Source organism: Theropithecus gelada, chromosome 12 (genome assembly GCF_003255815.1).
Source record: "Theropithecus gelada isolate Dixy chromosome 12, Tgel_1.0, whole genome shotgun sequence".
In the NCBI taxonomy this organism is placed as follows: domain Eukaryota; kingdom Metazoa; phylum Chordata; class Mammalia; order Primates; family Cercopithecidae; genus Theropithecus; species Theropithecus gelada.
This window is the reverse complement of record NC_037680.1, coordinates 44,430,602-44,457,514: the sequence shown is the minus strand read 5'-3', so window position 1 is coordinate 44,457,514 and position 26,913 is coordinate 44,430,602. Positions and strand designations below refer to the sequence as shown.

The window sequence follows — 26,913 nt, the reverse complement described above, 5'->3', positions numbered from 1 at the left end:
TTCAAACCTGTTGTTATTGTTTTTCCAGGAATGCCCAGACTCCATTGTGACCCCTACTTTTGAACTGGGCTAACCCGACTCAAATAGGAATTGTGCCATAACCTATCTCTTTGTTGTTTTTAATATACAAAAGTAACAGTAGAAATTTAGGTTGAGTGTGAAGATGATTTTTAAAGGCAGAGCTTTTCCATAGATAGATAGACAGAGAGATATCCTAGAAATATTTAGAGGAACTGAAAGTTGAGTAAGCATTGATGTAACCACGTGATATAAATGAATGATTTATTTTTACCTTGCCTTGTTCCAGAGAAGATTTAAGGTGACTTACAGTATGAAAGCATAAAGTAGGTGAAGTAAAATGAAGCTAAAATGAGATTTTAAAAATGTCTTGAGAGTGGAAAGAGAATTGGGCCAGGAACTCAGAGTGATATAATTACAATCACTGAGAAGTGAATTTAGGCTTCAGCTTGTTAGCAACCAGGAAATTATAGTTGTCTATATAGTCCTCCTCTCCTGACAAAAGTAGACCTACAGGATTAAAAGACTATAGAGAGAGGCAACCTCTTGCTTGAAACCAAATTCAAGCGGAATTTATCTCTTGGTTCTTTCTATAAAGAACCTTGGATAACATGGCACAGAGCTTGACCTACTGTTGCAAAAATGTTCTTGAGTTATTTTTTCTTAGATTGACACTCCTTAGAAGTCAAGGGCTTGTCTTCATTGAATTACAGCATACAACATAAAGTTATTTCTTCAGAGCCTAAACCAAGTTCAGGTCTGTTTTCTTTCCACTGATCAATTCTGAGAGAAGATCTCGAGCTTAAAATTAAGGAAATGCTTTTAGCAGGGAAAGGATAGCAGTTAATCCAAGTTAGGAGTTCTGACCACCATCTAGAGTACACATTTGCTGTATGTCGACTGAAGGGAATTCTTAGGTTTAGAGATCAGATGAGTAACTAGCATTGCCATTCTCATTGGAAAATTCAGAAATCTGATTTTGATGTCACCTTGACAGATGAACCTCCATTTGCAGACATACTGTAGAGAAGGAACTGTGGGGATAGATCGTGCATTTTTTTTTTAAAGAGCCAATAATTATTTCCCCAGATATACAGTGAACAGCACACTTCTAAACCATACAGTATAGAAGAAGTGATATTAGCCTGGGCAAATTACTTTTCAAGTAGGTGTGATCAATGGCTTCCTTTCCCGTAAACCTGGTGTTTCCTTTGGAACTTTTACTATTTTAAATAATATAATATAATATTTTATGATAATAAATAGAATATTATTAATACCTCTCCAAGAGTTGGACTTAGGAGTTGGAAGGATTCCATGTTTTTTAATTATAGCAAATATTTCTCACCAGCAATAATATTAGTTTTAGCATATTAATATTAAACTTGTTAAAAACACAGCTCCTCCTGGACACACCTACTGAGGTCAGATCCCATAATCTTCTCCCTAGGCGGTAAGCTCCAAGTGGGCAAGGACCAGGTCTATTTTGTTTACTTCTCTATGTTCCATGCCTCGCACAGTACCCTTGATTCCCATAGTGCATAAAATTTAAAGAGGCATGAGTATGGGACCTGTGTAACTTTATGTACTAAACAAGAGAGCAACGTCACTTTATGTAATTCAGTGACTATTTTTTTAAGTGCTTACTCTATAACAAGGCAGTGCTGCATTAAGTGCCAAGGGAAAATAACCCTTAGCTTTGGAGAGAAGATAAACATATACAGAGATAGTTTCAATGTGATGGGTTAAGTCCTTGATAATCCTAGGGTTTCAAAAATATAAACATTTTGTCAGTTAAAGGTATGAAGATGCCATATGCTTGTATTACTTTCTTATGAAAAACTGTTCATATAATTATTACTTAAAGTCTGTATTTCACTTAAAATTCTAGGTGAAGAAATCTGGATAAAAAATTTATTGGGAAGGATTTTATGTTTTGTCCAGTGAGGTTATATGGCAGTAATTTTCTCCAGTAGGGAGTTCCTAAAGTTATCCCATTTTGAAGAAGGTATATATTACATTTTTCATCCACATGAAGAAGATTACACTTGAGAACTTAGGGAAAGCATTTGTTGGAGCCCATTATTCAGGGCAAGAGCTACCTAATTTTTGTGATTTATCTACTATGACCCTTTTCAACTTAAGGGTTTGTATTTTCCTTTTTTGTGTACAAAGAAATACTTGAAACCTATGAAAAACTTTTTGGCATCCTTGTTGATTCTTTCAGCCCTTTTTTGGTTAATTTTTTCTTCCTTTATTTTTTCTATTTGTCTGTCCACCTGTACATTTATCCAAAATATATATATATATTGAGCAACAGTTTTATTATCGATATTAGTAATATAAAGATGAAGAAGGCAAAAACCACGGCACACAATGAGCTCACTGTGAGAAGGTCATTAAGTAATTTGTAGGTCACAGTGCAGTGTGACAGGCATTGTAATATATGCGATGATTGAGGGCCAGAGCACAAGGATGGTACTGAGTTCTACCTAGAAAAGGGTAGGGAGTCTGAGGTAGGGATAGAGAGGCTCGGGGAGGCTTCCCAAGGGAGGCGATGCCTGAATGGGACATTTCTTATTTGGTTGTATAATGTATCAGTAATACTTTTATCTAAAAATAAATTCCTAGGTGGTGAATAATAGGTTTCTTACCTTTCTTTTAGCCTTCTGATTTTTAAAATAAACTTAATTGCAGAATAATTTATATATAATAAATTGCATCCACTTAGTACAGTACGTTTGATGAATTTTGACAGCTGTGTACACCCATGAAGTTATCACAGTCATCAAGATACAGAACATTTCCTTCTCCCTGAGAAGTTTCCTTGTGTCCCTTTTGCAGTCCATTTTTCCCTCCACCCCTGGCAAAGGCAGTCACTGATCTGCTTTTTTCAAGCTGTAGATCACCTTGAATTTTATAGACTTTTATATGTATTCATTTGTGTCGGTCTTCTTTCACTCAACTATTTTGAGATCTGTGTTGTTGCATTTCCTTTGATTAATGAGGAATATGGATATACCACATTTTGTTTACTTACCTGTTGATGGACATTTTTTTTTTCAGTTTTTACTGTTATGAATAATGCTGCTATTAACATTCATGTATAGTCTTTAAGTGGTCTATATTTTGATATCTTTTAGAAAAATTTCTAGTACAATGGCTGGGTGAGGTGGTAGGTGTGGGTTTAACTTTTTAAGGAGTTTTGCAAAGTGGATTTTCCATTTTACAGTCCCACCAGCAGTGTATGAGAATTCTAGTTCCTGTACATCCTTGTTAGTACTTGATATGGTCAGTCTCTTTAATTTTAGCCATTTAAATAGGTGTGTAGTGGTCTCTTATTATAGTCTTAACTTTCATTTCTCTGATTAGTAACATTGAACCTTTCTCATGTGTTTCTTAGCCATGTATGTCTTCTGTTCAGATTTTGTGTCAATATTTTACTGGATTGTCTTATTACTGAATTACATGAATTCTTCATATAATCTGAATGTAAGTCCTTTGCCAGATACATATGGATAAGAAATATTTTTTCTCACTCTGTGGCTTGCATTTTGATTTCTTACTGGTATCTTTTAAAGAACAAAAGTTTTCAATCTTGATAAAAAATTTAAAGTATCTTTTTATGATTTGTATTTTCTTGTATACTGTTTAAGAAATGTTTACCTATCTCTAGGTTGTGAAGATTTTCTTTTTTTCCTATGTTTTCTTCTGAGAGTTTGTTTTTCTTTTTAATCATTTTAGCCTTTACATTTAGGTCTGTGGATATTTTAAGTACTTTTTGTGCAGTAGTGTAAGGCAAAGGTCAGTGTTTTTTTGTTTCCTTCCAGATACACACTTTTGCCAACCCCACATTTGTAATAAGTTTGATTGTCATAATAAAGAAACACTTTTTCTTGGACTTGTGGGGATGCAAAAAATAAACTCAGAGGTAGTCTCCCACCTAAGCAATACATGTATTAACATTTTGTTCTTTCTTCCAAGCACTTTCTCCAAGTTTACCTGTGTGTTTTTAATTATACTATAGACTCGGCTTTGTATCCTAGTCTAACAGTAGATAACTTTTCTCCAAATGTTTCAGCTTTTCAACTAAACCACACCTATTTCACTCTGTGCCTTTGTTTGTCTGAATCACTGACAAAACACATTTACATGGTGTAAGTTTTAGTTCAATTCTCTGCCTTTTCTTTTAAGTATTTTGCACAAATGATGATGAGTCATTACAGCACAGCTTCTCTTTCAAATATTAGTGGATCTTATTAAAGGAATTCTCTCCCCCTCATAAAAGTAATATATGTTCATTAGAGGAAATTTGAAAATACAGAAAGTTATAAAGAAGAAAATGATTACCCATCAGACCATCACTCAGGAATAAGCATAATTAACATTTTGGCATATTTCCTTCCATTTCTTTTGCTTTGCATATATTTTTTATTGTTCCCATTATACTATATATGCAGTTTTGTGCCATAATTTTTACACTTAAGATTGCATCTTATGGTTATTTTACTTTGGATGATTGTATCTTGTGGTTATTTTTACACTTAGGATTACATCTTGTCGTTATTTTACTGTAGTTTATTTAAGTGTCTTCCTATCACTGGAGATTTGATTTGGTTCCAGATTTTTGCCACCATAAACAATGCTCTAAAAACTGGTCTTATACAGAAAACTGTCAGATTTCTAATTTATTTCACATGATAGATCATTGATGTTGAATTGTTAGGTCAATGGGTAGGTATAACCCTCTTAAAAATTTGGAAACATTTCCAAACAACTCTCTTAAAAGCTAGTATCAATTTATACTCTTGATGGCAGTGAAGGAAGCTCTAATAGACTGAATTCTTGCTATCGTTTGGTTTCCTCTTATCATTTTGTAATCTTTGCTAATTTAAATTGGTAGATTAGAAAGTAGTGATTGAATTTTGTATTTTGCATCTTTGCAGATCCAAATCTCAAAATACCCGGGTGGACAAAGTGAGGGAGAGCACAGAAAGACCTTTTGGTAGTTGCAGGGTTTCCATACCCAATAAAATAACTCACTCTTATATAAAAAGACATTGATTTTTCTATTTTTACTCCAAAAGAATTCACACCATATCCCAAAATGTTCATTAGTCTTAACAAAGCAAGCCTAAGGCTTTCCCTTGAAATGAAAATGTTTATTATAATAGCAAAGAAAGAAATTAGGTTATTCTGAATGTATTTGTTCTTAGTGATTACCTGCTGAAGTCCAGTGGTGATTATTTCATTTTTCAAGTAACTCTCAAATTATCCCTTTATAATGAAACGCTGAGGAGCAGCCTCTTCAGACAAGTCTCTCTGTCTCTTCTCCTTTCCCAGCCTCTCCCTGGAAAGAATTGGAGCATGCTCCTACCCTCACCCTTGCTCTGTCATTAAGCTCTAGGAATCCTGTTGCTAAGTTTCCTTGCTGGCTTTTAGAAAGCAGAAGCAGGTGTCTGAGTGAAGCCCTTGACTTCTGAGCATACAATGGGTGCTGCTCCTCTGAACCTCATCCAGGCAGAGATATCTAGACAGGTCTGAAGCTCTCTGTTGCCTTCTCCCTCTAAAATCTTGACTCCTGAACCTATTGTCTAATTATATGGATACAGATTTTTAATCTTACCCAGGAAAAGTAAGCCCATTTCTAGAGAGAGCTTACAAGAGCAGTTGAACTACTACCCTTTTCTCATCCCTAGGGCCAGAATGAAGATAAGTTAGGTTTATTTTATGCCAGGCAGTAGTCAGTAATGTGGCACCTGTTTTCCTCCAAAGGCACATCATGACATGTTTCTGACTCTGATGGAGTCCTTGTAGTATAATCTCCCAAAGGTTAAAAATGAATAGAATGAGTGGGGATCAGGAGCCCACTACATGAGCCTTCTTCACCAGTGTTCTCATCTTTCAACCATGGCAGCAAGTTTTTTTTTTTTCACTGTATGGACTCACAGTACTGTGGTTTTGGTATTGGCAAAGTAGCCACACTGATTTGGGCTAATCCCAGAGAAAAATATTTTGAGTTATGCATTGTTCTTTGGTAAATCTGGCCATGTCTGACTTAATGTAAGAAATCTGCGAAGTAACATTGAAATTCTTCAGTCATTCTTCTCCCCTCCATCGTTGACACACTCACATATTCACTATGTTACACATTTATTTGCCCGTTAATTTTAGGAAATGTGAAGGCTGGGAAGTCTTGGTTCTCTTACTGCTTGCTTTATAGTATAAGTTGTTCCTTTGTGCTTACAATGTGTTATGTTCGAGGAGAGGGTGCTGAAGTGAAGGAGAGTGGCAGCGTGTGATGGCGTAGGGATTGTGTAGGTAAATAAAGAGGCATTCATGGTTTCAACACCAAGATGAGAATTATCTTAAGGACGGCACATTAGACACCTTTGCTCGCCTTATCCTGCTCACCCACAAAGTTTCTTTCCAGCTCTCAATGCCGCAATTGCTCATAGGCTTACTGAGCACAGTCAGTACAGTACTTCATTTCTACATGGTTTCTCTTTTGGAGTCTTAACACGTTGCCTTGTGCTAAGTATTTGCCCTGTATGTATCTGAGCCGAATGGTTTTTCTTCTTTCATTTTTAACTCACCCATCAGTGTAACACATCTTACTTTCTAGACGGACTTGATCATGTCTACCTAATTAAATGTCCTGTTAGACATTCTGCTGAAGTTAAAAAAGGTATAGTTTGTGTATATTTTTACTCACGTTATTTTTGTTAGAGAAAGGGAAGGAAAAACTAAAAGAAGATAAAATTCTTTGATTTGCTTTTAATAACTACCCTTTGGGATATTTTAGAATTGAAATAGTAGCTATATATTTGTTTTTAATTATTATTCTAAAATTGAAAGGAACTTGTAAGCAAGCCTGTTGGTGATGACTTGTCAGGTGCTGAAGTGAAATTGAATCATCTTTTATGTCCCAAGCAGAGCAAGAGCACCATCACAGGCATCATTATTTCCGTCTTGTAAAACCCCTCAAAGGCAGAAATCTTTTTTCATTCATAACCAGTCAAAAGCATGAACAACTCTTCTGGATACAGGAGGTCCCCAGGCCAACCTCAAATCATTAACGACCAACTTTGATACTGGTTCCAAGTCTTTCAAATACATGACTGTTTGGCAGCCAGATACAAACTCTATTTTGTAAAAAGCCTTTTCATTTCTTTGTTCAGGTCATTTTTAAATGTTTTATTAATGATCACATCAACAGGCTGAAGGAGGTCACTATGCTGAGATGCAGATAAAAATGAGTATTGTGGTTTTTTTTTTTCTCCCAGTTGGCTCAGTGGGAAATCCTATTAGTGCTCTAAGAAGTTACATAATTAGCATGGCACCCGATGCCCATTTGTTGAGCCAAACTGGTTTTTAATGTTCAGAATACAAAACATGGCAAGATCATCTTCATAATGCTCTGTGCTGTCACTGGTCACCAGGAGCGTTTCTGAGTGACCGATCCGTAATAACAGCAATGATGAGAGCCACAATTAAATAGCACCCTGTGTTTGGAGCACTGTTCCTTCAGGTATCTGTTAGTCCAGTGAGTTCCTGAATGGTGGAGAGTGTGTAACATCAGTGCCATGTGTGCTCTGTCTTCTGGTGCAGAGGAAGAGAGTTACCAGAAATGCTGACCAGCCACTGGCGAAATGGGTGCTTTTCTTCCATCCCTTTTTTCCTCAGAGACTTCCTCTAATTTGACAGGATCACACACCTTAAGCATGTTTCAGTCTTCTGCTGTATCTTCTAACTTCACATAAACTAAGCTGTTTGATTTCACCAAACAAAGCCATTACTTAATAAGGGCAACAGTTATAAGATGGATTATCAGAAAAGTTCTCAGGTTCTCATGGGCTTATTTCACTCCCTGACAATTATCAAGGTAAGTCAATCCCAGTGATCAGTCTCTTTGTTTCAAACCCCGAGCCAGAATGTCAGTCTCCACCCCCACGTGGTCAGGGCCTGTTTACTCAAGCAATGCTGGGCCACTTGAGGACATGCAGGGGCCTGCCTCCCCCAAATCTTGTTATATATGTTGGGCTTATGGTTAGAAGCTGCTATAGGAAACAGTGGAGGATTTGATACTTACACTCTTGTTTAGGATAGGTGAAGGGATGAGACAGAAAGATCTCAGGGCAGGGACTCAGATCGGACTTGTAGAACACAACACCTAAAGATTATATGTATTGTTGTTGATGTTTTTTCCCTAATACTGAGGCTTGCAGAAGGCACTATCCATGCCTTCTCCTCTTAGTTACGCCATGAAGTAGTTCGTGTCACTACCTTATTTTATAGATGAAGAGAGAAAGACTTGGAAAGTTAATTTCCCCAAGGTCTCATAGCTCGTCAGTGTTACAATCCCTATTTAAACTCCAGAATGTTATCTCTAGAAACCAAGGTAGGACAGGCAGAGTCGGCCTAAGCAACTAAGTACTTTGTGCTCTCCTATGACCCCTCTTGATGAAAGGATAGGAAAGGAGGCAGAAAAGAGGCTATTATAGGGAGTTATGCTCCTCTGCCTTCTCTGTTCAAATAAAATAAGTGTATCATGCACGTTAGAACAGCCTGAAGCTCAGTGCCCAGGTGGCTCAGGAACAGTGTTTTAGAGCCATAAATGTAAAGCTTTTGTAGCCACCCAGAGCTCTGCTACATATACCAAGGCCAGACTAGGCCACAGCTTCTACATATTGAGTCTTGTCTGAGCTGAACCCACCATCCCAAATGTTGACTGCTGGCTCACTGCTCAAGAGGAATAGTTTCTTAGCTGGAAGTCTCTTCAGTGTAACGGAACCCTTTACCTTTCTTAGATTTCGTCCTAATGCGATATTTCCTCTGTTGAGCATAGCTCTGATCTGCCAAGCACCTTAAATGCTCTCAGCCCAGAAACTTTTTTTTTCTTTTTGCTGGTGTTACTTGGGTATTTATTAAGGGACTTCCATACCTAGAAATGTTGTCAAGTATACTTACATTTAATATACTGCCATGTAGCAGGTAAGGAGGACTATTCTATCTCTTGATTCAGTTCAGCTTCATGAATATTTATTGGGAATGTACTTAGTTGGCAGACCCTGTGCCAGGCTCTTTAGGGGAGAGAGACTACCCAACATCTTAGCTCCTCTGACCCATCTCTTGAATTCTGTATATTTACCAAAAGGCTTATAATTGTTCACCTTTACCATCCCTTTATTTTTCAAATGAACATTCAGCAACTCACTTTTTCTTAAACCAAATAATTCTCTTAAAGTTGACAGAGAATCAACGGTTATTTTATTTTGCCTCAGACATAGAGGAAAGCTCTCCTGTATGTTACCCATCTGGGAAAGGGCCCTCTTATCTTTTCCTTCAGAGCTTCTTTCCTCTCTCCAGTCCCAGGGGCACTGTTTTTTAGGCTTTTGTTTTGCTTTTTTTTTTTTTTTTTTTTCCTGTACCTCCTTTCTGAAAAGCATACCTGTCACTTTACTGTGAAGAGGCAAATAGTAGCAGGTTGTTTGCAGGATGCACTGTATATACACTTCTGAAGAGTGAGAACTCTTCTTTATCCAGCCTGACATCCTTTAGTAAATTTTTACTTAAGTCAAGAGGTCAGGAAAGATAAGTTAGTCTTAAAAACTTGTCAGAAGTCAACAGTTTAGGTAAAGGACAGTCATTGAAGAAACCATGATGAAGGAAATTGTTGGGTGTGTCTTTTTCATTAGTAATTCTTAGGTATGGAAAACACGTTACCCCCACAGTCTTGGTAAGTCCTTAACTTGGTGGTACAGTTACACCCCTGGGAGTTGCTTATTCAACATTCTCAAAAAACAAGTTTTTCAAATCATCCAAATATGAGTTACGGCTCTAATCATACGGATTCCGTGACTCATACACAAAAATCAGCTTTATTATTTGACAATCACACAGCATGTGTTAAAACACTGAGAAAAATGTTTTGAGCGTTTGAAATAAGATTACATATTATACCCATCTGCTTTGAAGTCTTGTCCTTGGATATGTCCTTCATGGTGGTGTTGACATTGCACCATTGAAGACTATATTTCATGAATAAGTCAAGCATTTTTCTACTTTTGGCAAACTTCAGGTGCTTGGAAATTTCCAATTAGGGTGGCTGGTATCTATGCCATTTCTTTCGAAATCATTGTAATAATGAGTGTTATAAGTTAGTGCTCCAGAGGCGGAGAACAAATTTGGTTTTTACCAAAGGGACAAATGTTGACTTTTAAATATTTGTCAGAATCAGATAGTATATTAGTTTGCTAGGGCTGCCTTAACAAAGAACCACAAACTGGGTCTATTAAACAATAGGAGTTTATTTTCTCATAGTTCTGGCGCCTGGAAGTCTAAGATGAAGGTGCCCAGAGGTTTAGTTTCTCCTGAAGTCTCTCTCTGTGGCTTGTAGAAGGCCTTCTTGCTGTTCTTACATGATCTTTCCTCTGTGCGGGCACATGTCTGTGTCCTAATCTCTTCTTATAACGACACCTGTCCTGTTGGATTAGGGCCTACCCTAATGATCTCACTTAACTTTAATTACCTCTTTGAAGACCCTGTCCCCAAATATGGTCACATTCTGAGGTACTGGCTGTTAAGCTTTCAACATGAATCGGAACTGTGTGTTCAGCCCACAACAAATGAGAAGGGGAAAGGCTTCATGTGGTGGCCACTTTTCAGGCCACTCTGTGTTAGTAAGAGTTGTGCAGGCAGAACAGCAGTGGGGCTTAAGAAGGGGCATCCCTGGAAAGCAGATAAGGCTGAGCTTCAGATTTCCCTTCTCTCACTTGAAGGAATCTTCAGATTTAAAAAGAAAATCGATTTTGTAAAATCTGAGCTGGAAATGGTGTCAGGTATTTGTCTTCTCCTTAAATGCTATCATGCAAATCATACCCCTTCTGGTATCCTTGCCCTTCTAGGAGATGTTACCCCAAAAGGGGCTTTCCAAGCTCCGCTCTCAGCTCTCAGGCACCCACCCGCTCTACTCCAGGGCAGGCCAGAGGAGTTTCAGTCCTTTGAATGTTAGTCATTGGAGAACCACATAACCCCAACCTCCAAAAACAAGCAGGTGCATTTTTTCTTTTTGCCTTAAGAGAATCTTTGGATTTTTGGTTTGTTTAGACATTCTACATGAAAAGTCCTGTCCTCATCCAGTCTCCTGGCAAGTGTGCCCTGATGTATTCTCGTGTGTGGATGTTTCCTTCTGATATACATTGACAACCTAGCAAATGCCTAGGAGCAATGTTACTTTCTGTGCAACTATATATTTTATAAATAATCATTTGCTGAAGTAATTTCAGAAAACTCAAACTTGAGGATTTATAGTGGCTTTGCCCGAGGGTCATTCATCCTAGACTGTAAATGCAGTTACTTACAGGCCTTTTACCTGAAGTGGATCAAAAGGGGAAATACTTGCTCCATCTCATTCATCATTAAATTTAATTATCTTGAAATACCACCTGTGGAAAAGTCAGGGTGATTCTGCTTACATTTCTACCCTGCAGGACACTGGCATTAACACTTCTTATTAATTAGTTCTTCACAGTTTTTTCCTTTGATGAGTGATCATTTTCCTTTTAAATTTGCTAATCTTTGATATAATTTCCCCTGGATTCGATTACACATATACATTAATAGTAAAATTACAGTAATAGGAAAATTAAAGTATGCTTCTATTTCTGTGATTTCCTGGCTAAAGTTTAAAGAATGCATTGTTTGCTCACTTTATATTTTTTGTGATTTATGCTGGTTCTCTATGGCTAACTCACTTGATTAGTCACACACACTCTTTAAAACTTTTAAGCAAAAAAAGTTATTTCTTCCCTATTCTGAAGCAACAGAATTGGGAGGTTTAGCTGAGTACATGTCCAAGGTGTTGGCCAGACACAGAGCTTCCTTTGGAAGTTGCCACACCCTGCAACCCACTCTCTTAGGTGTTAGCCACCAGCTTTCCAAGAGAGGACATAAGCCAGTCTCCTACGTGTTCATGGCAGAATGTTACTTCTGCTTCCTACAGATGGTTTAGCTAAGGGGAGAGATCTATGTCTAATCAGTACATTGACTTTCAGACCCCTTCAAATACCCGTCGGAGAAAGCAGTGATGAAATCGCCCTTTGTAGCACTTGACAAGACACTTTTGGGGCCTCAGGAAGAAGTGTGTATAGGCCATCCATTTCTCCAGGTTCTTTGTTGAGGTAAATCATCAGTAAACAATGTACTTCCGATGTATTATTTCAGCTCCCAGCAGAAATGCCATCACTCAGGCAAGATTTAATATTGTGCCTTCAGCACCTGGGAGAAAAAAACTTTCATCCTTTGCACCATATGGTTGAAAACATTGATATGAAAAAAGTTTCTGTCTTTTGTAACATAAGTTGAAGACATTACTCAGTGTCCCTTATAAAGGGTCTTCCATAATAAAATTCTCCTTGAAATTAACGCCAAGATAAACAAAATCTGCCTTCCATGTTTCTTTTTTGATGAAGTGAGAACTATACTATGAACAGTTTCCCTTTTCTGCCTTAGTTGCAGGCAAATAAAGCTAAGTCCAGTGGTCAGTTGGAGTAGCTGACATCTTAAGTATGTACTAATGTCTCTTTCTGTATTCCCTTTAATTAATTTCTGTTATTTTTAATAACAAAATGTTCAGTTATATATTTAGTTTAATTTTGAAACTATTTAACATCCTTCTTGCAAGAATTAAACCAAATAACTAGTTGGCAAAAAACCATAATTGTCCTTAATACTTAGGAGTTTGTAACAGTTTGTGCCTTACAGATATAAACTTCTATTGTCTTAAAAATGTATTTATCTCAGAATGTACCACTGTGTGCAACTCCACCCACCTCGCCATATACTGTTCAGTTTGTATAAATACACCTACTAAGACATGATGTCTGGGTCCCAAATGGACACATATTAGGTTCATGTCTTATAGATGCCTTTACATTCCTGTTGTAAAGGACTTAGCATGTTGGTTTGGGAGCCTCATGCATGGGAGAGAGGTATCCATCATGGAGACAATGATGAGTCTGTGAGTTCTCTGCAGTAAAACCCACCACACCCTAAACTTAAAGGCACAAATGATGTTAATGAAGACTGGTTCTGTATCAGTTGATTGAAAAGAACAGTGATCTACAGAGACCCTTACATAGTAAGCATGATTAACATTTTTTCCTGCTACAAGAAAAGTTTGAACTTTGACCAGACTATCATGTTTCTGCTCCTACCTGCCATTAACATGAGTCTAGTTTTTATATGATTACTTCTTTTCCCTTTTGCCCCATAGGTGGAAATAAGTTGAATAAATATATTCACTGGACATCCTAAATGCTGAAAAGGACTGCTGGCTACACGTGACAATATAGTTCCATAATCTTGGCAGGAAGCAGCACCCTTACATAATGCCCTGTTCTCTCCTGATTTACCACAGCTGGGATGTAACACAAGTGACTTTGTGCTGTGTAGGTGAAACATTATTAAAATTTTATGTATTCAGCTCTGAAGTAAATATGACAAAATATTACCATTTTAAAAATTCTGGATGGTAGGCACATGTGTATTCATTGTATTACTCTTTGCCCTTTCCTGTATGTGGAAATGTTTTCCATAATTTTTGAAACTATTATATAATAGAGAAAAAAAGAGTCCACCCTGGTGGTTTGGGTTGAAGAGCGGGTAAGGTTAGGGAGAGGAAACAGCCATGCCCTTCACCTGGCAGGCGTGGAGATTTTCCAGAGGATTCTGTCAAAGAAAATCACCTTAACTTAGTTTGGATTACTTCTAGATGAAAACTCTTTTTCGTAGCTGGGGAGGAAGTCTGTTATTTATATTGCTGCATGCGATGTATTCATGTTTCAGCCCTGGACTGAGTATCAGAAATCTCTCCATGAAAGGCTTGCATGTGCACCACTAATGTCAGGGTCAGCTGTGTGAAACCCTGTGCAGCCAGACTGCTTTCTCCCTGCAGACTGCAAACCTAAAAGGGCCCTTCAGGCTGTCAGGTAGCCAGTGGGAACTGTCAGAGTCCCAAGCCTGAGGTTCCAGTTGCAGAAGAACCTGCAGACAACCAGTGTGTGAGGCCAAATTCTTTAAAATATGTAGAGATATCTTATTTGAAGAAAAGCTTGTGCGTGTTTGTGTATGTGTGTGCTCATGCACACACGTGTACATGTACGTGTGTGTGCATATGTGTGTATGTGTACATGCATGTACGTATATCACTTAGTCACTGCTTTTGTTGTTAAAGGGAACAGTGTGACTTTCTGATCTATTTGACATTGATTTGGGGCTGTGTGATGCTGCATGGCTTGATGTAGACTAGAATTCCAGATGCTACTAACTACATTTTCTAGGCCAAGGGCATATTTCTGCGTGTGTGGAGGCGTACGCTGAAAAGAATTTTCACTTTTTAGAAGACTCACTGATCGAAAAGACACCTTTGCAGCAAGTCAAATGTAAGGGCAATAGTTTGGAGAGGAGGGGAGAGTATGTGGTTTAGTTATTATTCTCACAGCCTTGGAGCATATGGCCCATGGTAGCTGGAGATCCACACATCCAGGAGAGCTTCGATTTCAGGCAAGGCTGTGGGCCGCAGTGCTGATCGGTTCAGCAGTGGTTCTCAACCTTTAGAGCCACAGGTAGAGGGCACAAACTGTTTCCTTTCCCCTACCTTACCCACCCTCCAGCCTCAGCAAACTTAGTGGTTCTTTTCTCCTCTAGTATATAGTACTTTCAAAAATTATAAAACACATTTCAACATACAGGAATGTGCAAAGAGTAATCAATACACATGTATCTACCATCTAGAATTTTGTGTGTGTATGCAGAGACCAGAACTCACTGTGTGTCCCAGGCTGGTGTCCTGGGCCCAAGTGATCTTCCATCCTCAGCTTCTCAAAGTGCTTGGGTTACAGGCATGAGCCACTGGGTCTGATCTAGAATGTTTTAAATGGCAACATTCTGTCATATTGACTACAGATCTGATTATATAAATTTTAATTTCTGCCATCATATCAATCATGGAAAACACTTTCCCATCTATAGTGCCTCTCACTGCATGCAGCAATTCTTAACTGAAGGCAGGGATATAACTGGGGGGAAAGCCTTCCTTTGAGAGATTGCACCTCCTCTCACCCTGCCTGCAGTTTGAGAGCCAGCAGTCTAGAGTAAAGAGCAGTGGTCTAGAGGTCCTGAGTCCCAGGTTCTGTTGTCATTTCTGCCATTAAATGGCTCCTGGCACAAACCTGACACCTAGTAGGTGAACAATAATGATTTATGGAGAGTGGCATGAATTAACCAGCTGTGCTCTCTTAGGCAAGCCACTTAATCTCCTTGGCTTCAGTTTCTTCACCTAAAGAATCAGAGAAATGGATTAGGTGACCTCTAAGGCCTCTTTCGGTTGTAAAATTATATGATTCTGTGATTGGACCTTTACCTCAGAGGAAGATTAATTTGACAGGAGTGTGAAGGATGGATCAGAGTGAGAGCCAAGAGAGGGGAATACACCTTTCTCTGAATTAGTTCAAGATTTCCTTTGCTACTAGTATTTTTTAAGCTCTTACTTACGTTGTTTTTCCCTGTAGTTTGCATAGACTGACCATCATTTTCTGCAAAGATCATAAACTTGTTAAGGACCGGAACTATGACTTTTTTCCCCTATTTCTATGTGCCTCAAAATATAAGGCCTAATAATGGCTTATAGCAGTAGCACAGAGTTCATCCAGTGTTTTCACACAGCTTGTTAAATCTGCGAGGGAAGCGTTCTTTCCCCTTTTTACTGCAGAGGAAACTGAGTGTTGGAGAGGTGAAGTGGCTTACTGAGCGTCGTGGCTGGTAAGTGGATCAACTCCAAATTGGGCTCACCTGACTAGTCTTCTATTCCCAGTGGAGTCTCTAGTTCTGACGTAAAGACTCTGCTGTAGGAAGGCCCTGCGATGAGCAGGGACGCTGCTTCAGGGCAGCCGTCAGCTTGGCCACAGGAAGCTGCCCCTTTCACTTCGTGGCTCTTTTATTTCTGGCCTTCGGTTGTAGATTCCTTCAGTGTATCCTCATATTGCCTAATCTTTTCATGCCTCATTAAATACAACAGTTTTCCCTCAGGGATACACATTTATCTGCCAAGGATTATTCCCTGAACAGCAGCTCCCTCAACCTTTTACAGCCCTTTTTCCTTCTGTTGTATGATTTAGCCATAGCGACAGCCATGTATACATGCATATATGTGAGTGCGTGTGAAATACTCTTTACTTATTCAATCATTTCTTCTCATCTGTGGCAGATGATGGTGGCCTGACCTTGGTCAGTAGCAGTGAAGTTTGAGAGAAAGGGATGATATGACAACTCTTACGGAGGTATAGCCCACAGGTCTCGATAGTGGGCCATCACCATCACTTCCTGCCGTAAGGAGCTAGGAAAGGGAAGTGTATCTGAGAGGAAAAGTGATACATTCTATTTTGGAGATGCTGTGCCTTTTGATGTCTTTTTGGACACTGCATTGAGAGATACCATATAGGTAATTGATAAGCAATTTTCAGCTCTGGGGCGGTACCTGAGATTGAGTTACGGATTTGGAATTAATCATCAAGGGAGAGAATGAGAAGGGGAAATGGTGAAGGATGGAACATTAACATTGAAGAGACAGCCATACAGAGGTAGAGGAGTGTTTGGGGCACAGAGAGAAAGGGCAGCTGGGGAACTGGAGGAGACCAGAAGGAGGTGGTGTTACAGAAGACAGGGAGAGGCACTTTATAAAAGCCAGACTTGTAAACTCTGCATTCATTCATCTATTCAACAAATACTATCTGTGTACCCAGTAGGCGGGGAAGGGATGTCCACTGGTGAAGATAATGGGTGACATTTTTAAAGTTCCAGCTTTAGTTCAGCTCTGTTGTTCAGACTGTAATGTTGGATCTATTCTTTATCCTTTCTAAGCCTCAGTTTCCTTGTCTCTGAAATAATAGAGGATAAGAGCAATTCCTGCTTTAAGAGTTGCTTTGAGTTTGGAATGAGATAACATATGTAAAACATCAAGCATGTCCCAGCAGATGGGAAATGCTGTTGTCTTAGTCCATTCTGTGCTGATATAACAAAATACCATAGACTGGGTAATTTATAATGACCAGAAATGTGTTGGCTCTTGGTTCTGGAGGCTGGGAAGTCTAAGGTTGAGGGGTGCGCCATCTTAAGGTCTTCTTGCTGTGTCATCCCATGGCAGAAGGGCAAAGAGAGGGTGTGAGAGAGAGCAAAAGATTAAACTCACAGCCTCAAGCGCTTTTAGAATTGGCATTAATCCATTTGTGAGGGTGGCGCCCTCATGACCTAAACAGCTCTCATTAGGCCCTGCCTCTCAACACAGTCACATCAGGCATGAAGTTTCCAACACATCCCTTTTCGGGGAGACATTCAAACCATAGCAGCTATGAATTATTATTTCCCCCTCTCACAGTTGAGGAAACAAGTTACAGAAGGCCAAATAAGTAGTTTGTGGTTTTGAACTCAGATCCCCATCTGCACAAGTCACATTATCTCCTCATCCTTCCCCAGGCGGCCTCCTTGTCTGAAGCAGAAGTATCTGCCCAGCTCACTGGGAGCCACAGTCCATTTCTCCTCCTGAGACTGCGGGGATGGACTTTGGTTCGGTGCCCAGAGTAGGACAAGAGGCAGACTGAACTGAAAATGATGTCCTGACCAATTCCTGGCTCAGCCTGTTTAAAAGGCCCCCATCCTACTCCTGATAGCAGGGAGATAGGCTAGGAATAGAGTGTGTGGGAATCCTTTTGAAATTCCCCGGACACTAACAGCTGCACCTTAACCTAGAATTTCAGGCAAAAGTAAGGAAGAAGAGGGCTATTGTCTGAGAAATCCTCTGCTGCTTAGGAGGGAGCGACTGCTCCTGGGTCCCTGGGAAGCACTATCCCTGGCACTCTTACAGATACCCTTAGTGGTGTTGCCAACCTCAAAGCTCGGGGAGATAGTTGCCTTTCATCCTCATTTGAGAGCATCCCTGCGGTGGAGGGTACACAATGCCAGTGACAGTTACTGTTTCTGATGCTCTTTGACAATGAGTGGTCTTTGGATTTCTACCGCTTTAATCACTTCTGGGTCTTAGAGTGTGAGTGCCCTCATACTGCTGCTGGCATGGGCTAAGAGACAGTAATGTGAGGCTGAAGGATGCAAATAGTTCTGAGCTGGCATTTTGACTTTGGAGCCCTCCAGGAGCAATAACTCTGTCAGATTGTCCTGACACGGTACATTAAGAGGTGCAGATAAAAGCTACATCCTGTAAAATATATACTTCAATCGCACCTGCCTTCTGCACCTCCACCACCGGGAAGGGATGGGTGTTCACTCGTGTTCTGCATTACCAGCCTCTTAGCCAGCTGCCTCATTTGATTGTTCATTGTGTCACTTGAAGATGAATTGAAAGAACAAGAAGAAAAACTTTATGCATGCCAATCTGTATCTCTGAACTTCTCACATTAAATAGACATAGGAAAAAAAAAGTTTGTCAGCACTGAACATCAATTACTAAACATTTTTTAAAAATCAGGCTGGGCATCATGGCTCATACCTGGAGTCCCGGCACTTTGGGATCCTGAGGTAGGGAGATCACTTGAGTCCAGAGTTCAACGCCAGCCTCAGCAACATAGCAAGACCCTTTTCTCTACAAAAAATTTAAAAATTAACCAGGCATGGTGGCACATGCCCATAGTTCAAGCTGCTCAGGAGGCTGAGGAAGGAGGATTGCTTGAGCCCGAGAGTTCAAGGCTGCAGTGAGCAACAAGTGTGCCACTGTACTACCTGGGCCACCGAGTGAGACCTTGTCTCTGAACGAATCCAAGCAATGAAGAAAATGAATTTCAGTTTTATAAGTTTATGAATTGTTATTTTCTTTTGGTTAGGTTTCTGTGGCTTTATTTTTCTTTCCCATGATTAATTTCTCCCATGCCTTCAGTCTGTGGGTCAGTGTAATCATTTATATGACTCTTTTTAGTAGATCCTTAAAAAGAACTTTGAAGTTTACCATTTCAGAAAGCTTCATCCCCAGAAATCGGTTTGTGTATTACTATCAGCAGAAGTTATATTTGAGCTCACTAATGAATGGTAATAGACTGAATCTGGCCCACACATTAGTGTGAGCATTTTAAAGTTAGTATCAACAATTAAAACTATGGAGTGTCATGTAAAATTTCAAATTTCTTTCTTCTCTGACGAATCTGAATATTGAGCAACATTGAGTCCAATCCTGTCTGGCCATAGCCTGCAGGCACTGAATAGTGGTTGTCCCTTTTAGATGGGGAAGAAACTTTCCAGCTGGCACAGTCCCCACATCTCCCTGGTTATTAATACGTTCTGATTTATTCAAAGTTCCTGCAATAGTGCTTACAAATGGTGGGTAAGAGCATAAATGGGTGCAACTTAAATGAAGGGGAATTTCATAATATGTGTCAAATTACAAATGCATATATCCTTTGACCAAGCAATTCACCTCTAGACATTTATTTTTATACTCCTATTTATGCAGAATGACATAAGAATAAGGTTATTTATTGAAGCACTCTTTATAATAGTGAAAGATTGGAAACAATCTGTTCATAGGATGGGAACTGGTGAAAAAAGGCTGTAGCATCCCAGAGAAGACTATGTAGTTATAAAGAAAAGAATGAGAAAACTCTCTACAAACTAACATGGAGAAATTCCAAGATGGTATTATGTTAAAAGAGAGGCAAGATATAAAACAGTGGATATACTGTGCTATCATTTGTATTCAGTATGTGTGTGTATTTGCTAGTACATGCATAAAATATCAAGAAGTATGCACCAAATTCGTAAAACACGGATTGCCCCTGGAAGGGCAACCAGGTAGTTGGGTGACAGGAGTGAGAGGGCCAATTTTCACAGAATATCTAATGCCCTATTGTACCTTTTAATTTTTAAGCCATATGATTGTATCAGCTACTTAAAAAAAATGTAAATGTCCTGTCTGAGTTCTGTATGCATTTGCATTTTCAGTGCAATGAGCTATAAGGGGCTGTACCTTACCAAATTTAAGAGTTTTTATTTTAGGGTTAAAAGGATTTTTAATAAAAATTATCAAAGGCAGCCTGAGTGTTGAAACTGTTACTCTCAAGTTTTTATCATTTCCTCTATAAAGTTGCACAGACTTAGTTTCTGGCCTTAAATCATACCTATTTTCAGCTTCCCTGAAATCAAGAGTGTCCTGTGCCATATCAATTAAAGTAAATGTACTTTCAATTAAAGGTGTTAAGTATGAGTCTGAAAAGATTAATTCTTTAGAAAAGGATGACCTTCAGTAGTTCGCTCCAATTAGGCATTTTTCCAACTATATTTCATCTTGATGGGACAAGTCTACTACTCATAATCAATCACTGTGATCTTTTCAAAGGCGAGTATTTTAGGTTCAGAGTCATAAAAGAATGACTTGACTATGCAGCCTCCATAACTTGAACCACAGTTGATATAGACAGAGATTATGAGTGTTGGATATTACTTTTTGTGTTATTAATATTTGAAGCATCAGGATATGCATAATGATATTCTGGGTACAGTTCTTACACCTCTCATGACCTTACTAGAATAAATTTCTTTAAATAAGACCGATGGAAAAGAAGAGAGGAAATGAACAATGACACAAATTAATGTCCAATCAAATTCCTCATTTTTTTCCTGTCATTTTATTATTAAATATATTATAAATACTTGCTTTCCTCATGGTTGTTTTCTTATTGGACTACTTTAGTTTGAAGTGAATCATTGCTCATATACAGCACGCAAAACCAAGACTATTAAGGAAATGAATGCTTGGTAATTGTTTTATGGGAACATGCAAAATCTTGGAGAATAATATTGCTTTATCTTAAAGGAATTGAGCATTTCTGTTTGTATTTGGTACCCTCAGTATGGAATTATTGGCCTTCACTCTGCCATTCATTAAATTTGTAAACTTGGAGAAGCTGCTGAACACAATCATGGAAAAAATGGAAAACAAATAATACCTCTTTGCATATCTCAAAGGTTAATTATTGAAATTAAATGAGATTATGTGTGATATATATTATATATCATATCTCATTTAATTATAGTGTACATACATATGTATGTGTATACATTTATATATTAGTGTTACTTAAAGTGTAGTCCAGTGACCCTGGGAGTCCTTGAGACCCTTTCAGGGAGCCCATGAGGTCAAAACGATTTTTATAATAATAGCAAGAAATTACTTGCCTTTTTCACTCTTTCACACATGTTCAGTGGAATTTTTCAATTCCTGTCTCTATAACATTCGACATTGCAACAGATTGCAGAAACAATTGTAAGATTTGAGCTGTCCTAAGCCCGATATTATAGAGGTTTACAAAAATGTGAAACAGTGGGCTCTTTTTCACTGACTTGTTTTCATTTTGAAAAGGAAAGTAATTTTTCATATAAAATTTACATTGACATATAATGGGTTATTGTCATTTTCAAATAAATTAATATTTTTTAATTATCAATTTTAATTTCTAATACAGTAAACTTTGATAGATATAGTCCATATAAACAAAATCTCTTTAGGGGTCCTCAGTACTTTTTAAGAACATAAAAGTGTTCTAAGACCAAAAAGTTTGAGAACTGCTGATATATATGAAAGCACTAAGTAAATGTGCAGTGGTGACGTTGGTGGTTTATTAAGAAACTTTGCCAGGCGCAGTGGCTTACGCCTGTAATCCCAGCACTTTGGGAGGCCAAGGCAGGCGGATCACTTGAGGTCAGGAGTTCAAGACCAGCCTGACCAACATGGTGAAACCCCATCTCTACTGAAAATACAAAAAATTAGCTGGGCTTGGTGGCACACTCCTGTAGTCCCAGCTGCTTGGGAGGCTGAGGCAGGAAAATTGCTAGCTAGAAGCTGGGAGGCAGAGGTTGCAGTGAGCAAAGATCTTGCCACTGCATTCCACCCTGGGTGACAGGCGACAGAGCAAAACTCCATCTCAAAAAAATAAATAAATGAAAAGAAAGTTTAAGCTGTTTAAACAATGCAGCACGCAAACCGTCCTCCCACTGTAGGCACTGTTGTGAGTGGTACACTCCACCTCCAAGGCAGGGTTCTTTAGTCTGGGGTCTAAGATGATTTCTGAATCCTCTGTAGTTATCTAAAATTTTGCGCATTAAGTTATGTGTGGTAGTCCCTCCGTATCTTTGCAAGGGTACGTTTCAAAACCGCTGTGGATAACTGAAGCCAAAGATAGTACTGAACCATCTATGCAGTATGTTTTTCCCTATACATACTTACTTATGATAAAGCTTAATTAGGCACAGTAAGAGATTAACAGCAAGAAATAATAATAAAATAGAACAATTACAACAATATAGTGTCATAAAGGATATGTGAATGTGGTCTCTCTCTCAAAATATTTTACTGTGCTGACATGGGTAACCGAAACCATGGAACATGAAACCAAAGATAAAGGGGGACTGCTATATCTACTTTCTTTTAGGGTGAGGATCCACAATTTTCACAGTTTTCAGATTTCCACAGGTCCTAAAAGAAGCACAGTTATAGAAACTGCTGCAGTCCCTGGTCCCATTTTAGCCCTGAGGGGAGTAGTGATAAAGTCAAGGTTGGGGAAACCTGAGGGGAGATGGAAAGTTCAAGGTCCAAGGCTGTCATATCTGGGTGTGGGCTTGGACATGTCTTGAGTTCTTGGCCCTTTACTTCTCCCTGTTTTGTTTATGGAAAGGTGGGAGACTTGGGCTGACTTTCTAGACACCGAGGAAAAGGGCATTCTTTCAGCGAGTGCCATGCTCTGTGCATCATTGTGGGCTCCCTCACTCTTAGTGTGGTTGGATGTGGTAGGACATAAAGAACCAAAATCAGGCTGTGGACCAAAAAGGGCCCAGAGACAAGCTTCACTGTGGTTTGGGCATGGTTCACAGAGACCAGGAGGTTTTACACAGAGCTTGAGAGTACAGATGCTCAATTTCCCGATGTTCCAGGATGGGTATTCAGGCCGTCTCTGACTCTGTCTTAGACACTTTCAGAGGCTGAGCTAATACTAGTTCATGTTTCCTACTGCAACTTTCTCTCTCTCTCTCGCTCGCTCTCTCCTTTCTTAATGAGACAAACTCTTGCTCTGTCGCCCATAGTGCAGTGGTGTGATCTCGGCTAACTGCAACTTCCACCTCCCGGGTTTCAGTTCTCCTGCCGCAGCTTCCTGAGTAGCTGGGATTATAGGGATGTGCCACCACTCCCAGAAATGGGGTTTCACCATGTAGGCCAGGCTGGTCTCGAACTCCTAACCTCAAGTGATCCATCTGCCTCAGCCTCTCAAAGTGCTAGGATTACAGGCGTGAGCCACCGTGCCCGGCTTCTACTGCAGTTTCTTTTAAGATGTTTTTGTTAACCTTACTTACAGCATCTGTTGATACTTATAATATTTTAGTGTTCTTACAAGAATTTGAAACTATTCTAATTATAGCTCACTGCCCCTTATTATCATTTCTTAAAATTAATTTGAATGGAAAACTTGTGTCTCAGATATTTATGTATTTCATATCTCCCTGTGCCATTTAATTTTTAAATTGCATGTACATATATATTTTTCAGTTTTATGTAAGCCTTTACAGTTACTTAAAGTTTTATATATTCCTGGGGCAAAATGTTGCAAAATTGCCCACTGAATATATAAAACTTTTAAATTTAGATAAAATTTTAAACTACTAAGTGTGTACCTTTTTCTTGGTGGTGTGCTACATGATTTAATGTGTAGTGCTTCTTGAATTCTGTCACTGAGACCATCTTCCCTGTTTGTTTCACTTTTAAAAATGATTTAATAAAATACTATTTTTCAAGAAAAAATATGAAAAATACAGTGGATACCATTTATTTTAGACTAAAGGCTTCTGAAATTTTTAATGAAATTATATTGGCCGGGTGTGTTGGCTCATACCTGTGATCCCAGCACTTTGGGAGGCCGAGGCTGGGGGGATCACCTGAGGTCAGGAGTTTGAGACCAGCCTGACCAACATGGAAAAATCCCATCTCTACTAAAAATACAAAAAATTAGCTGGGCGTGGTGGCACATGCCTGTAATTCCAGCTACTCAGGAGGCTGAACCTGGGAGACAGAGGTTGCAATGAGATTGCACCATTGCACTCCAGCCTGGGCAACAAGAGTGGAACTCTGTCTCAAAAAAAAAAAAAAAAAAAAAAAAAAAGAGATTATATTCAAGGTTTCCTGTTTAGTGCAGATTTTATAAAATGAACATTTTGTTTTTGGAATTTTGTGATGCAAGCATGTTTGTATAAGGTAAATTCAATCAAACAAATATCTTCATTATTATTGTCATAACTATCTTTCCCAGTTAACAAAATACTTGGAGGTAGCCTCAAACTGTAAAATGTTTCCACATGTTAGTAGCATCTTGTGAAAATCTGAATACATGTAAGTTCGACTAAACTCTGCTTCGCTGGACTTTAATGTATTATGTGTTATGTATTTCAGAAACTCCAGAAAGGAACTTAATGACATACGATTTGAGTTTACTCCAGGAAGAGGTAAGTTTTAATTGAAGTTATTATTTTATTGCCTCAAAGAACATTACAGAAATTGATTACAAGCATGTGGTTATAATTTGCTATTTAAAACTGCTTTGTTTAATAATGAAGGAAGGAAGGAGAGATAGATGGAAGGAAGGACTTTTGATACTTCTAAGGATTCCAAACCAAATCATGACTGACCGCGTGAATCTCAGTGACACATGTGGCACAGTATACATACAAATATAAGTTAGATATATTAGCTCAACCGTGAAAATAAGTATTGCTATGGTAATGCAGGCCCTAAAGCAAATGATGATGAATGTAATGAGAAGCATACCACAATCCTAATGAGGGATGAGCAGCAAACAGTGGGATCATACAAAAAGGTAACATACTTTGCTTCTGTGATCTCAGTTCAGATTATGTGAAGCCTCCATTGGGGAGTATTTACTAAAATTTTGAAAACTCCAAAGTACAAGAACTTTCTAGCTTGTTAGGTGGCCCATCAGTAAACTCTTTTGACACCCTGTGGTTATTACCTGCAGGAAGACACAAACTCAGATGTCCACAGAAACCAAAGTGAGTAGTGTGCACTTCAGGAAACTGGAGGATCTCCTATCTAATTTCACTCATGTTCAGTAGTTTCTTTTTGTTTGTTTGTTTGTTTTAATTTTACAAAGGCCACTAGCTAAACAAAATATTCCTGGGCAATGCTTGGCCATAGGCTTACTGGTCCCTGATTACTAGTCTTCTATAAATGCAAAGATTTCAGGATTCCTGGTATATTTGAATTAAACTAAAATATGAAATATCTTTTTAAAATAAATGTACAGGCCAGGCACAGTGGCTCACACCTGTAATCTCAGCACTTTGGGAGGCTGAGGCGGGGCATCAGTTGAGGCTAGGAGTGTGAGACCAGCCTGGCCAACATGGTGAAACCCCCTATCTACTAAAAATACAAAAACCAGCTGGGTGTGATGGTGCACAGCTCTAGTCTCAGCTGCTTGGGAGGCTGAGGCAGGAGACTCACTTGAACCTGGGAGGCAGAGGGTGCAGTGAGCCAAGATTGTGCCACTGCATTCCAGCCCGGGTGACAGAGCGAGACTCTGTCTCAATGAATAAATGGACATAAGGCCCTAGTGGATTTGCTAATTGATCTTTCTTTCCGGAGATATCCATCTTTGACAATTTAGAGTTGGTTTATGAAATTGTACAGCACCAGGTAGTATTGTCAAAAAGCTATCTATTTTGTCATAATATAAAAATATTGACCAGGCCATGCTGTGATAAAATCTAGTAATTATATAATAAATGTTTCAAGTACAGCAAGTAGAAAGAACAGATTCTTATTTTAAGGTTGTTTCTTTACATCTGATTGTTTAAAATTGACTATGGCAATGAAAATCAATTTTAATTTTAAGAGGTAACAAAGAAGTGAATATGAGCTCAGGACTTTTGCGGGTAACATGGCCCTATCAGCAATATTGGGCCATTGGCACTGGCTTTGGCAGCTGCCTTTGCCACATTTAGATTAACAGTCCCTGCTTCTGTTGCACAGACAGAACCCATAGCATTGTCTGCCTAATGCCAGCCAGCCTTCACTGGGCGGCAGAGCACAGGCCCATTATTGAAGGAAGCGCTATACATATATCACTGCACTTCTGTGACTATTGATGCTGTCTGTATTTCAGACTTGGCTCGCAGTAAATCTGTGTGCAGTCCACATGCATTATGCTTGTGCTGTATATACACGTGAATAAGCATATATGGCACAAAATGTGTAATGTAAACACATAAAATATGCTCTTTCCTCACTTGAGGACAAGCCCTTTGTGTTTAGTGTGTCCCATGTGCTCTGGAAACCAGAAATTAATACATGAATATTTATCCTGTTTAGGCACCAGGGATGTTAAACAGCTTAAAGAAAAATACATTGCTAATGAAACATGAAATAAGTTATTTCACATTTCTGTTCTGAACTATTACTGGTATCTTACTTCCATGCATACAAAATGCCTAATGGCACACATGCAGATACGGAATATTTCCCATTTGGATCAGCCAGCGGTACCTGTTTGCCATTTTGGCATGACTCGTCTGGTGCCCAGGAGTCCTGAAAACAGTAGGACATGCTGTATGCTTTAATCATTTGGGAATGTCAGTCATTTTGGTACTGTTTTAGTGCTATCCCTCAATGCAGCTTTGATTATTTCATTTTTGGCTACCTTCTGTGATTATAGCTCTTTACTTAAGTGTAAGATCTTACTGATACTTTAGAAATGATGGGTAACACATCCAAATGCTTCAGCAGATGACCATTCAGTAGAAATATAATGAATGACTGCCTGCTATCTGCCCAATGCC

The 26,913-nt window shown here is 38.9% G+C and overlaps 1 protein-coding gene across 1 annotated transcript in view; it reads left to right on the top strand.

The window, feature by feature from the left end:
* STK39 (serine/threonine kinase 39) overlaps positions 1–26,913 on the top strand; it is a 292,241-nt gene that overhangs the window by 205,605 nt on the left and 59,723 nt on the right. Inside the window, exon 15 of the mRNA XM_025405116.1 lies at positions 24,512–24,564. Coding sequence (XP_025260901.1) covers positions 24,512–24,564 — 53 coding nt within the window. The remainder of the gene's footprint in view (positions 1–24,511; positions 24,565–26,913) is intronic.